This window comes from Heterocephalus glaber, unplaced genomic scaffold (genome assembly GCF_053883595.1).
Source record: "Heterocephalus glaber isolate CG9 unplaced genomic scaffold, H.glaber_assembly_v1.0 deba00001600, whole genome shotgun sequence".
NCBI classification, from domain to species: domain Eukaryota; kingdom Metazoa; phylum Chordata; class Mammalia; order Rodentia; family Bathyergidae; genus Heterocephalus; species Heterocephalus glaber.
The window spans coordinates 379,962-394,857 of NW_028258372.1; the positions used below are offsets into that span (position 1 = coordinate 379,962).

The 14,896-nt window shown below is 37.8% G+C and overlaps 1 protein-coding gene across 1 annotated transcript in view; it reads right to left on the reverse strand.

The window, feature by feature from the left end:
- Positions 1-14,374, reverse strand: part of Kcnk2 (potassium two pore domain channel subfamily K member 2) — a 183,024-nt gene extending 168,650 nt beyond the window's left edge. Inside the window, exon 1 of the mRNA XM_087194234.1 lies at positions 13,801-14,374. Within this exon, the coding sequence (XP_087050360.1) occupies positions 13,801-13,834 (34 nt within the window). The 5' untranslated portion in view covers positions 13,835-14,374. The remainder of the gene's footprint in view (positions 1-13,800) is intronic.
- Positions 14,375-14,896: the final 522 nt, after the last annotated feature.

Genomic DNA, 14,896 nt, shown 5'->3' on the forward strand with positions numbered 1-14,896 from the left:
TGGCTCTCAGCCCCCAGGAAGGAAAGAAGAAAGAAGTAAATCACAGACTTTAGAGCTTCAAAAGTCAAAGTCCTTAAATAGATACTAAGGTTGAAGGAATAATGATACGTGAAACCCAAAGCTTTTTCTTCTCCTTTCCATTCAGAAAGCATAAGTATTATTTGGGCTGATAAAAGACAGAAAATCAGGCGGAGACAGATTAGATACTCTTGCATCCTGGGAAGGTGTCCTGTACCTTTCCCCAACCCTAGACCAAGTCCCACAGTAAAAAGATTGCACATCCCTGGCAGATTTGAGAATTGAGAGGAGCTTATGGCTGAAACTTGCTAAGGCAGATCTCAGCAAAGGAATACATTACTTAAAATATCCTATATCCTGCTCGGCAAGGTAGTGTTGGCTAAGGTATTGGTTAACCCATTGGTGAAGTTACTGCCTTTGCAATTCAGTCCCAAGAGTCTCTTACTCCAGTCATGTTGACTATCAAGGTTAAGTGGCACAAGTCTATCCCTTGTCAAAATGACACCTAATTACATCTCCTTAAGCCATACTTACTCTCCAAATAAAGGTAAACACAAGGTCATAATTCTCCCTAACATAATGTGACTGTCCCACATGCAACTCAAACCACATAAATTCCTCCCTCAAAGTCTCTACATTCCATCTTTGTTCAAAAGTCCCAGTCAATGTATCCTCTGAGACTCAAGGCAAACACTTAAGCTGTGAATCCCTGTAAAAGTTAAAAAGCAATTTACATGTTCCCAAGATTCAATGGCACAGGATAAACATTCCAATTTCAAAAGGGAGAAATAGGGGAATAGGTGAGAATCAAGTGAAAGAAAGACTAAAACCCAGGAGGGCAAACATTAAGTCTTGTAGCTCTATGTCCAGCATCCAGGGTGGACAGTGGTGGAATGTGAGATCCAGAGAGCTTGGGGAGCCCTGCCCCTATAGCCTTGCTGGTTGCAGCCTATATGGCACCGCTCTGAGGCTGGTCCCACTCTCAGGCTACAGCTTTCCTTGACAGACATTCCACACTCCTAGCACCTTTAATTTCCTGAGGTTTCCAAAGGAACTTCAGCCTCTCTTGCACTGCTCCCCACATTGTCATCTCAGAGGTTACCAGCAGAAACTTTGATGTTGTCACACATTGACCCTCCTAGTCCTTTCTCTGAAATCTAGGTAGACACCTCAGGAACTCCATAATGCTAAGTTGCTCAGTTACTCAACCTGAGCTCAAACTTCCAATCTTACTGCCTCCACCTCCACCTGCCAAAGAGTTGTTTTCTTTGTAATCGTGCTAATCTCTTTAACAACCACACTTCTTTTGGATCCAACTTCACATGTGCCTGTTTTCTGGCCAAACTAAAAAATCTCTGCTTTTTGCTCCTGATTCTCCCTATAAATCCAGCTAAAAGCATTCAGTAGTAACCATGCCACAGACTGAATGTTGGGCAGTTTAAAGTTTTCTTTGCCGAGAATCAACAACTGGAATATCATCTTATTAAAAAGCTTCTGCACTGCAAGAGAAACCACCAATAGAGCTGAGAGACAACCTACAATCTGGGAAAAAAAATTTAGCAGCTGTACCTCAGACAAAGGACTACTATCTGGAATATATAAAGAATTGAAAAAAATCAGACCCCCCAAATTCAAAGACCCAATTCAAAAATGGGCATCTGAAATGAACAGACATTTCTCATAAAAAGAAGTGAAAGCAGCAAATAAATATATGAAAAAACGTTCAACATCACTGGTCATTTGAGAGATGCAGATGAAAAACAACATTGAGATTCCACCTCATCCCAGAAAGAATGGCTGCTATCAAGAAATCAACCAATAACAAATGCTGGCGGGGTTGTGGAGAGAAAGGAACCCTTCTCCATTGTTGGTGGGAGTGTAGACTGGTGCAGCCACTGTGCAAATCAGTATGGAGATACCTCAAAGAACTAGGGCTAGAGGTCCCATTTGACCTAGCTATTCCCCTGCTGGGAATATTCCCCAAAGACTTAAAAGACTCATACTACAGTGATAGATGTGGACCTATGTTTATAGCGGCACAGTTTGTAATAGCTAAAGCTTGGAAACAGCCCGAGCACCCACCAACTGGAAACTGGATAAAGAAGATGTGGTTTTTTTTACAAAATCGAGTACTACTCAACCATAAAGAACAAGAAACTAGACACATTTATAGTTAAATGGATGCACATTGAGGCCATACTCTTAAGTGAAATAAATAGGACACACGTGTAAATACCAAATAGTTTCTCTAGTGTGAGAAACTGAAAGTGTAAATAAGGATTAAAATGATTAAATTTAATAATTGATAATTTGAAATAGGAAGAAAAGGTCCAAAGGGGTAGGGGTGGTTGGAGGGGAAGGGGAAAGGAAAAATTATGAGAAAAGAAAAAAAAATGGAAACAAAATCTATGTAAATAGGGAAGGGTGGAGGGGGTGAAGGGTGCACAGGTAATGGGGAAAAAATAAAAACTAAGATACATCATGTACAGGTACAAGCACCCAATGATAAATGTAAACGTATTGTATACCTAAAATGTACCAATAAAAGAAAGTTTTCTTTGCCAGGTCAATTAATCTGTCACCTTTAAACTCAACCTCACACAAAGTTTTAAAATATGGGGAAAATAAAGACAAATTCTTTGACAGAATGTTGACATGCATGGCCTCTAGACCAATTTCCAATAGAGTCTTGTTCCCATCTGGGACCTCATGAGCAGAATTTTTACTGTCTGCATTCTTATCAGCATTACCCATCAAGATCTGCTTATGACATCTGAGACTTTGTCTAGCCTATTTCTCCAAATTTTCCAAACTCTTCCTTTAAATCAATTCCATGGGCTTCTGATTTACATCATCAGGTACAGCCACAGCAAGAACCTCCCTTCTCTGGTACCAATTTTCCATATGAACTAACAGTCTGTGAAGTCAGTGTCCTCACAAACCAATCAGCTCTCCAAAAATCTCTTAATCCAGTCAGTTTGACAGGTAAGATTAGCTGGCACAGATGGCAATGGTGATATAAGCTATCCAGCAATAGAGGGCTAAGGCAGACGGTGTCAGGAGATTCCCTGTGAGCCCAGAATGCTACAGCACAGCCACTCCTTTCATTCCTTGCATGAGAGAGACTTAGAAACTGCCAAGTAAACTTGAAAAGTCCTGGTTTGTATGGCAAGAGACAGTCAGAACGTGTGAGGACTCAGTCACCACAAATGTTCTATCCTGGTCCTCGGGGGACTGGGATGTACCCACCCACAGGAGGTGAAGGTTCACTGATTCAAATGCCAGTCTCTCCCCAAAATCCCTTCATCAACATATCCAGAAATAGTGTTCTGTTTTTTTTGGTACCGGAGATCGAACTCGGGTCATTGCAGAAATAGTGTTTTACCAGCTAAGTATTCCATGAGCTGCTCAAAGAAAGGCCTAAGATTAAATTTTTAGCAGGCTAAATGTGGAGTCACAAATAAAATTCAAGTTCTTTTATCAGAAAATCAAATCATATTTCTTAAACATTTGAGTTTTTAAACTGAGAATCATAAGTATTTCACATGATCACCTGAAGCAAAATTTTTTCACTAGCCAATGATATATGAAAGTTATTAGGGCCGGGGATTTAGCGCAGTGGCACCGTGCCGACCTCGCAAATGCAAGGTCCTGAGTTTGATCCCCAGCACCAAAAAAATAAAAAGTTATTGTACAGCTAAAGATATGTACTTAATTTCCTATAGCCAACTATCAACCATGACACACAGTTAATTTTTAAAAATTGAGTCATTTGAAATTATAGAAACAATTTTCTTATCAATATCGCAAAGTGTTTGATTATACTAGAAAATAAGAGTTAACCAGACAAGGAGACCTATAAAATGAAATTAAGAGGTAATATCTAATGTATGATATTATAATTAGAGGTCCTTTAATCCCATTGATTTGTTTGAGAATATGTGGCAGAAACACAGCATAAAGTAGAAAGCAAGCTTTCTACAATTCATACATCTTACTGAGGACCATAGTTCAAAAAGCACATGAAAGAACCACTGAGTTCTAGAAGTACTGATGTTAAAAATATTTTTGGAATCCCCCTTTTGAAATTAGTTTAGCGACAGTTTATCAGCCCCATGAGAAAATAAGTGCTATCACTAGGTTTTACCCAATTTATAAGCCACTCAAGAAAAGCAATTTCAATGACTTTGTAGTCAGACTTTGTCTTTGATTATTAGTAATTTTTCTGAGTTTAATATATTTATACAATATATTTGGTCCTAAACATTATCAACAAAGTTTACAGCACAAAGCAATCCTTAAAAAATACTTCCATCGAAAATATCCATCATGTTTTGGAATGGTACATAGCAAGCTACCAAAAGGTTGGCAAAACAGTAGTAAAACCAACCCCATTTAAATAAGGGAGAAAGGATGGTAACATGAACTTTGATTAACAGTGCTATGGTGACTCATGATGAATGAAATTCTCCTACATTATTTTTTCCCAAATATAGCATGCTTAAAAATTTATGATCATCTTTGTAAAGAAAAAAACAACAATAATAAAAAAAGAAAGGATAGAAGCCTAAGAGAGATAGTTCAGCTTGTGTGTTCTATAGATACTAACCAAACATACTGAAAACCAGAATGGAGGGACAATCCAGACATGTGCAGACAGGCTCTTCCCTCATTCCTCCAGAAAGTGTTGTGGGTGAGTGCGTCTCAATATTGTGTATCCCCAACCCTTATTCCAACCTGGAGAAGGAGAATTAATTGAAATGTGTTCCAAATGAGAATGGCAAATACAGGATAAATTTAAAATATTTAACAAACATTATCACATTGGCACTGATCAATTGGAACAGACTCGACAATAAATGGCCATCAATCACGAACTTGATGATGTCCAACTGCAGATCTCAGCTGAGTACTGGCCCTGCCCAGGGTATTTCTCAAGAGGAAAAATAACCCCTTTTTATATGTAAAAGGTAAGAAAGTCTCTATTGCAAACCATTTCTTAAAGGTTTCTGTTTCAGAAAAGCTAAAAGGAAAATATAAATGTAAGTAATTTTATTCAGAAGACTAAAAACAAAATTATATTACTATACTGAAAGGATAATCTATGAAAAGGCAAAGCAGCACATCATGAAAGAAGTCCAGAGCAAAGCAAAGCCACCCAACTAATGGCCAGAAATCCAAAGAGAGCAAGCGGCTGGGATCCCACCACCTCCTCTGAGAGGATCCTCCAGGGACCTGAGAACTTCCCACTAGGCCCCATGTCTTAAAGATTTCACCACCTCACCACAGGATTAGGTTGGGGACCATACCATTAACACAAAGGCATTTGAAGGACACTCCAGGTCGAAACTACGGTAGACACTAGAAGCATCATAGTTTAGCCTCGAGTACCTTAAACATGCTCAGAACACTCACATTAGCCCAAGTCAGGCAAAATCATCTGACACAGTCTTGCTCCAACAAAGTGCAGACTGTCTCACGTTCCTTCCTGAATAGGATACAACACAGTGAGTATTGGCCTGTTATTCTCTTGACTACTTGGCTAACCAGGAGCTGCAGCTACTGTCCCTGCCTGGTGTTGCTGCTAGCCTGGGAAAAGGTCCAAGTCCAAACTGTGAGGTACAGTTTTCTACCAAATACTCATCACCTTCGCAACATGATGAAGTCAAAAAATCATAGGTTGAACAATTATTAAGTATAGAACCATCTGTATTCTGAATATATTTCTTGCTATCTGGAATGGACACCCCTTCTGTTCCATGTATTCAGAAGTTTGGAGCTTTGTCATCCACAGCCATTTTCCTAGCACCCCAGGCAGGCACTCTTAAGAAGTGAAGAGGAGCAGGAGTGAGCTTGGCAGGCAGGGAAGGTCGCCCTGACCAGCATGTCTAAACAGACAGTGGAAGACAACAGTCAAACCACCGTTATAACTGTGTGGCCTGAGTCCTAGTTCTCTTGCAAGTTCTGATGTTATTTCAGGCCCTAGAACAACAGCCCCAAGGTATAGCTTTTCCACTAGTAGCAGACAGAGCTAGTCCCACTACTCTAGACTGGTCAGTGCTTCATCAAGATACTTGTTTCAAGAAGCTTGACTATATTGTCCCCTTTTGTGTCTACAAGCTCCAACCACCCATGATGTGATTTATGTTGTATGAGTTTAATCTCCCACTTTATGACTCCCCACCATCAACATAAAAATTGAGCTACATTTTCTTCGAACTAAAATATAAACTTTTATACCCCCATTTCATTCTACCACTTACTTCACTCAACACACTTACCACCAACACTCCTTTGAAATTATTCCCTTAAGTACCAGTGCCAAAGACTGTATCTCTCTCATTCTTCATCGTGATGACCCTTTTTTTAATTCAAACACCGTTTTCCCCCTAGCTTCTCATGCATGGCTCTGCTCAGTCTCAGCTTCCAGGCTGGATATTCTTTCGCTCCCGAATTGTGAACCCCAGACCTCTTCCCAACATGCCTCCTCACACATGGCTCAGGTACAACTAAAGACCTGGCTGATCGTTCTGAACATTAACATCCAATCCTAGACTCTTATTCCCAATGACCTACGGCCATCGTCCATCTCCTACCTACCTGAAAGTTTAAACTCAATATATTCTGCATCTCAATTTCTTCTTCTCAGTATAGTCTCCAAATTCACTTAATAAGTATGTATTAAGTGTGCCTGTACTAGGCATTTTTCTAGGTACAACAGTGAAATCAACAGAAAAAAAGTTCTTATATTCTCGATGCATTCAATCTCTTTAAAGTTACATCCTAATGAGGATCTTAAGTTATAGTGCGTTAAGGTAATTTACATAAATACATATTGACCAGCTGTACAACAATGCATGTACCACAATTTCTTTCACCAGGCCCATCCATGTATCCATCTGTACATCTATAGAATTAACTAGAAGTGTTAGATCTGAGATTGTGTATGTCTGTGATAGTTTTAGAATTACTTTCCAAACATGTCTCACCAATTTTAACTGCACTAGTAAAGTATGAGAGTATGTGTTTCCTCACAACTTTGATAACACAAATATCAAAAATTTTTCTTATCTGATTTCTCAAGTATTTACACAGAAATTAGCTACCAGTCTACTTAAAATTTCTTCGGAAGTAATCCGTTTTTTCCTCTGCCTGATTTTAAGGTGTTCTATTTGTCTTTGAGGTTTCACAGTTTTACTATAAAATTTGAAGGTGCGATTTCCTTTTTATTAGCTTGCTTAACATTGTATGTATCTGTGGATGTATGACTTTCATTATTTCTGGGAAATTCCTAGTCATTACATGTTTGAATAGTGTCATTTCATCAGTCTCTCAAACATTTAGCCTGTGTTTGCCGTTTGATACATGCTCTTTTTTCCCATCACTTTTCCCCAGAATATTCCAAAGATATTTTTCACTCTTCATGTCACATCTATTGGGCACTACTTTTTATTTAAATTGACAAGTTAAAACTGTCCCTATTTCAGGGGCAACATGAATTTTTCATGTGTGTATACATCATGGAAGGGTGAAATTAAGCTGATTAACATATACATCGCTTCACATCTTTTTGGTAATGAGGATATTTCAATCTCTTCTCTCCGTAACTTACTGGTCACCATAGTCCTTATGATGCACTGAACTTAATTCTCCCAAGGAAAATCCTGTACCCTCTCACCGTCATTCTCAGTCCTCTCAATCCCAGCCCCTGGTAACCATGGTCCTATTTTCCCCTTCTATAAGTTTGACTTCTTTGGATTCCACATGGAAGGGAGATTGTGCAGTATTGGCCTATCTGGGCCTTGAATATTTAACTAAACATGATGTCCTTCAGGCTTACCTATATTGTCACAAATAACACGCCTTCTCTATTTTTTAATTGAATAGCATTCAGTTGCATATATGAAGGTGTGATCACAAAATACAGTGAACATTTAAATTAAAATTTTATTACAGTAAAAGACACTTTCCCATTAATCATGGTCAGGATATTCCCCTTCAGTTAGGACATATTTATCCCATCACTCTTGCCAATTTTGGAAGCTGCCATGGAAATCCTATTTTATGAATGTCTTTTCATGGCTGCCTCAATGTCCTCAATCCAGTCAAAAAGTGAATACCAATTTCAGTCAGATAAAGATATTACAGTGTGTCCTTATCCACCTTATTCACCAGATCTGGCCCTGTGAGACTTCTGGCTCTTCCTCAAAGTCAAAATGACCACGAAAGGTAAGTGTTTTGAATTGATTCACAACATCCAGGCAGCCAGTTCAGCACAACGAAAGGTATGCAAGAGGACTGCCAGAACTGCTTCAGAAAGTGACAAGAATGATGGCATAGATGTGTTCAAAGTCAGGGAGGTATTTTAAGGGGCATTAAAGGATTATACTGTGATAACTTTTTAAAAAACCATTCATCACACTGTTCATCCACACCTCAGAATATATCACATCTTCTTTCTCTATCTGCCCTTTTTTAATTGGTTTGTTTTCTTGTTATTGAATTGCTTGAGTTCCTCACGTAGCTTGGGCACTACTCCTTATAAAATGTACAGTTTGCAAACATTTTCTCCTCTTCTTTACATTGTCTCTTCTACTGTGCTGTGCAGAATCTTTATAGTTAGCCTCAAGTAGCTGCTTTTGCTTTTGCTGTCTGTACTTCGGGGTTCATATAAAAAAATAATTGCCCAGGCCAATGTGATAAAGTTCTTTCCCTGTCCCTGTTTTCTTCCAGGAGTTTTACAGTTTCAGGTCTCACATTTAAGACTTTCGTACATTCTGAATTGCTATTTTTATATAGTGTTACGTGAGAGTTTAATTCTTCTGCATCAACAGGGATATTTTAAATGAAGAATTTGTTCTGCATCTTGATTATGGCGGTGTTTGCAAGACTTTATATATTTAATTCACATAACCACATGCACAATCTTGTTGATGCAAAATTTTAGAAGAATTTAATATATATTGCATACATACACAAAATGAAAACAAAACAAAAATCTGCCGCACCCTGATGTATTATGTACATGCACCAACTCTACACTAGGAATGCAAACATTGTATATTGGAAACCTGTCCCAAAAAGGGGAGGAGATCAAGAAATGGATGGAGGGGGAGGGAAGGGAAGGGAAAGGGGATAAAAAACTGAATTGTGTTCTGTACATGTACCAATTCCCCACAAGGAATGTAAACATTATGTACTGCAAATATATACTAATGCATAGCAAGTATAAAACCTTCTAAAGTCTTTATCACTTGGATGGAATGGAAACTTGTACCTTTCTCAAAAATAAAAGAAACCTTTTTAAATGAAGGAAAAAGAACTCTCTTTTAAGCTTTGCTCTACTCCAGATGGAAAGGCCAGGTAGGGGAAGCTGCTGGCTGCTTTCACACTTTACTATTCAGTTCACCTTGACCTGTTCACTAGGGCTTCAGAAGACCACAAACAGCCTCATGGAAACCGGACACTCTGGATTTGTGCTGCTTAGTGCCTCAGAACCACACTGTGCCTCAGCTGACCTGAGAGTGTTTCTCATAGAGTAAGAAATCACAGGACAGAGCAGCCTGAAATACCTTGAGGAGCTGGGATCCCTTCCATGACACGTAAAACCACCTGAGCCATCCATTTCATGATTTCCTCTTTATGCTACATTTTCATGAAATGTCACCAACCAAAAGCATTTTGTGCAGAAGATGAACTGTTAGGCTTCTAAATGGAAAAAACCAGGAACTGAGCTAAAAGCATGTCGAACATACAAAGTTATTGATAAGAAAAAGTAAACATCTTTCATTTCTGAATCACTTAGTGGGTGACTTGTGTGAGATATCTGGTGTCCACTGCTTTAGAGTTTTCTGTTTTGCCCTTGCACATGTAACTGTAGTTACTGCAGGTTAAAGCTTTCAGTTGTGTCAAGGAACACATCTGATGACTACACTGAAATCATCAGGTATAACCAGGCCACGAGCCTTGAGGTATAGTAAGAGATATTTTATCAGCCTTTGACCAGCTATGGAGCAGAAGTTTAGCTGACTTTGTCCTGTTAATTTGACATACACACAACACACATACACACACACACAATGCAGTTGTTCAAATGGATGTCATGTCAGCAACCAGGGAAGATAGCCAAGGGTACATCTGTAGCCTTAACTACATTGTAAAACAAAACACCTACATGAATAAATATGAGCCTCTTCATGGCCCTGAAGTGTCTCAGATAGAATGCCAGTAGAGAAGACAATAAATTCCAGACATTAAGCTTTTCTGTACACTGCACTGAGGCTGAACCCAGTCATATTATATCTTTTTTGTGCCTGATTGGTTAGGCCACTATGGGTGCATTAATACCAGTAAGTGTTGATTAGTGCTCAGGTTTAAGACCCCTATTAATCCAAGAGAGAACCAGTTGAATCATGTATTGCTGGATCAAAATCAGAGATGACCATAAAACCATTAAACTAAATAAATTATACTACATGCAAAGTTTCATTTCTTCATACCCAAATGTCTCATTAGACAATTCTGTTCATTTTCTCGGTTCAGTATTCTAATCATGCAGCAAATGGAGTGAATGTAGCTTCCTTTCCCTGATCAAGGGTGAAAAAATGAAATAATACACATGGAAATTCCTGAAAAGAAAAATGGCACTACGTAGATGAAAGGGATATTTTCAAATAGTCACTGTTGACATATTCCCAAACACCAGTGATTTTTCAGACAGCAAATCTAGCAACTAGACCATTTCATATCTGTGCTATGTAAACACTGCTTGAATCAGTTTAAATAGTAGTATAAGAATGATGACTCAATCACAGTGCTGTGCATGTGTCCATAGAAAACATGGACATAATAAATGAGATAATCAAAATAAACTACCACATAAAACTTTGATTTTGCAGCCATCATACAGAGATGTCACAGGAAACATTTTGAAGGTGAGCTTTATTTTAAACATTAAACTTCCAAAAATATCACTTCTACTGAAAATTACTTTGCTTTGCTGGCTACAGTAGATTTCCTAAAATTATTAAACACAGGTTATACATAAAAAGTGAACAGAGAAATTAATTAGCAAGCACTGTTGAATACCCAACTGAATGGATTTTTACCATCTAGTACATGTAAACCGTCTAAAACAAACAAACAAATGAAAACCTCTTCACTATTTTCAAATCATGCATTCTGCTGGCCTTAACTCATTCTTTCACTGAACTTGTAACTTGGATTTACAATTTTCTTGTCTTAAGAAGCCAATAAGTGCAGAACAGATATATCAAGGAATTTAGGTTAAATAGCTAGAATTATTAGGACCTCAAAGTTAGATCCCTAAAGCCCAGAAAGTTTAATCACCTTATCATACACTTACTGTATGCCAGGCAGTTGACATAAATTATCTCATTTAATTTTTGTAACAATTCAAAGAAGGAAGACTTATTCACTCATTTTACGGATGGGAAATTAGAGGCTTGGCACTGAGAGTTTGTCCAAGTTCACACGGTTGGTAAGTGACGGCTACAGAATTCCAGCGCACAGTTGTCTAACTCAAAACATTGGTTTTTCCCTTCTTGCTGAACTTTTTCATCAACAAGCTGCCCCTGGCAGTAGGAGACTCATCCCTCCTGATGCAACACATCTTTGGGAAGCTCTGGCTATAGATCTTTGGATGTCAAATAAGTAACTAAAAAATAAGAATAATATACCATGAAAATTCACATTATCATTTATTATCAATAACTACATCTGATGCTGTCCTGCTCTGGGGTCTAAACCAACGTGTTTCTTTTGAAGATAATCCTCAAAATTATAGTCATTCTACCACAAATTGCTTGACTTTCATGCAATAACCAAAAGACTTCTCTTTCCTTAAAAAAAATTTAAATGCCTGAGAACTTCTAAAATATTGCATCATTTCTTGATTGAAATCCCAGAATTCTGCATAATACATCTAGATGATTTTAGCCTGGAAAAGTATCCATGCAGATGATATCCACAAATCTCCTGATTCTTAAAATAACTTCCAAGTGAATTCTTTAGCCCGTCTTATTCTAATTAGAACTACCTTCTGATGGACATTCCTGAAAAAACACTATCTATAAAATGCACTGTGAAGTGGGAGACTGAACTCAACTGCTAACAGGATAATTTGCTTATCCGTTTTTATATGTGATGTTATATATGATACAATTAAGTCTATCCAAAAGGTATATGCAATTATCCAAACACATTTCACTTGAATGATAATTGTTGCTTAGATACAGCTTCTGTTACTTCCTCCCCAAAGGACCCAGCAACACTTCTAATTAGGCACAATAAAATCACATGTACAGCATCCTTGTTTCCTACTTGCGGTGGCAGAAGGACCTGAGTTCAGTGTAATAAATGTCTATACAATGCAGTCTAGAAAAGACTTAGAACACGAGAGCCCCGTTATCTTCCATTGCAAAGACGGAGATAGCACTGGTGAAGAGTTTCCCTAACCTGTCCAACTGCTGTCCACTCACTTCCTTTCCTTCATCCCTCTAGAGACACTCAGCTTGGGTCCAACAGCTTTTTCATTCACTCACATCTCAATTTATTTTCATGTCCAGACATCTGAAAGATGACCTCCCTCGTGGAGGACCGGGCCAGTGTCTTGGCCTGCCCATCAGACCTCCGCCAGGTGGCTCCTAAACTACAAGCTCCACCGCCACAAACCAACAACAGAACCTTACATACTAATAGGAAACAGGCTGCTACCTGGTTATTTTATGTGCTGCATTGCTCTAAAAGCTGTGTGACAGTCTTTCAAATGAACAGTAAGTTGAGCAAACTCTTATATTTCAAAAGGAAAACAATCAAAAATAGCAATGAATTAAAATTTTGACTTTTAAAGCAATCCCTTGTTGAAGAACACAGAACAATGTGACCCGATTGTTATATAATTCCTTGTTAAACACAATTCAGTCGCATGCATGGAAAATTCAAAAAGTAAAATCCTGATATAAAATGATTATTGTACAATCCTGGTATTTGTCTTGATACTCAACTCCAGGATTTATTCAGAATTCAAACAATATCTGCTAGGTATGTACTACATGCTAAAAATGGACTTACTATATTTAATATTTACACAGGGTTACAGTTTTAATAAGCGTGATTCTCATTCCTAAGACCAAAAAATATTTCTGTAATGTGAGAAGTCTTAGATAGAGATACTTAAATAATTTTCAAAGAAGACTTCTTACCAAATAAACTATGAAAATGTAAAAGGAACCAAGTAGCTAGTTCCCAGGATTTGGTTTAAGCCTTCATACATTCTCTTCTCCCATTTCCCAGATTCTAAGCCATCTTTTCTCATTCATTCAAATAAGACTTCCACGGGAAATAGCTAATAGTTTCTCTACAAATGGTATGTGTGAATCTATATATGAGCATCTTGATTATAGGACTAACCTCATATGAAATCAAAGCAAATTAGCAGAATCCAAATGCAGTGGAATTTATAGATATATATGTTGATCAATTTTGCATTCCCAGAAGCAATACATCACACAATACAAGCCTGATATATCATGCCGATCACATAAAACATTCCCAAAATAACATGCAATTTATTTCAGTGTTGCAAGGTCATGGAAAAAATTCTAGTAACTAACTCTCTGTTGGAACCACTCAATGAGTTTAATTACAGACTTGTCTATAATGAAGACTCTCTACATCAAATACTCGCTTGGAAATCTGCTCAGCATACTATAGCAATTTTGAAAACAAAAAAAGATAGTTGATTATTACAAAGATACTTACAGTAGAAATTCCTTTTGGCGCGTGGGTTCATCATTTGGTGATGTTTTCATCAGGAGTCATCATGCTTTTGATCTTTAATGCCGTTCTTCCTCCTAGGTTTCTTGCCCGTAATTTCCAAAACAGAGTCACTTGGACTAACAAGCCATCGTCCCATACTGTTTCCTTTTTTATGTGAATGTTACCCTGTAGATCAATTTCCTGTCCAAAAACACTCAAAATGAACAAATACTGCTATATGCAAGTGAAATGTGCTACTCAAATCCTCTATTTTTGCAGTTTGGTTCAGGAAGAAATCCCCTGATTAAAGTGAGGAATCATATCTCAGTTGTTTCAGAGAACTTAAAAGGCAGAAGTTTCTTCCTTGTGAATGAGTATATCAAAGTTGCCAGGGTCATTTGCTTTCACGAGTTTGTGGCTCGAGCCCTGTTCACACACGAAGCATCCATGTACTGTGTGCAGGATAAAGACCCTCCCAATCGCCACAGTAACAAAATCCCAACTATATTTTCAAATCAGGCGTAGTGTGCTTTGAAGTACATAATGCTTTCCATTCCTGAAAGGACAAAGAGATCTACATTGTCAAAGTTTATTTTCAAGCTTATGTGCTTGCTAAGTCCAGTGGCAAACAGACTTGCTGTGCCTGTAGTGCCATTGCTGGAACCTATTAATGTAAACAGATGAATCACTGGCCAAGAGCCACTTGGGCTTGTATTTCTTTTTTTCACCTTATCTAAATTCCATTGATTATAATTTTTTTAAATGGGACTGTTATCAATTTTCTGAACTTGTTTGTTTTAATTTTATCGTTATAGAAGCAATGTAAGAAAGGCAAATAAGAGGAAGATTTCAAGTAGCTTTTGTGAGATTAAAAAAAAGTAATTTAAGTAGATTCTGTTTCTGGAAGGTTGAGGGACATTTGGATTCAGTGAAAATGACAACAAATTTAAATAAAGCAGTGAAAGATAAAGAACAAAAGAGAAGAAAGGAGAAAAGGAACGAAAGAACAAAAAGAGAGAGAGAGAAAGAGAGGGGAGATGCCTTGACTATCCTCAATAATTCTTAACATATTTTCTTACTGTTGGGAAAGCAAATTGCT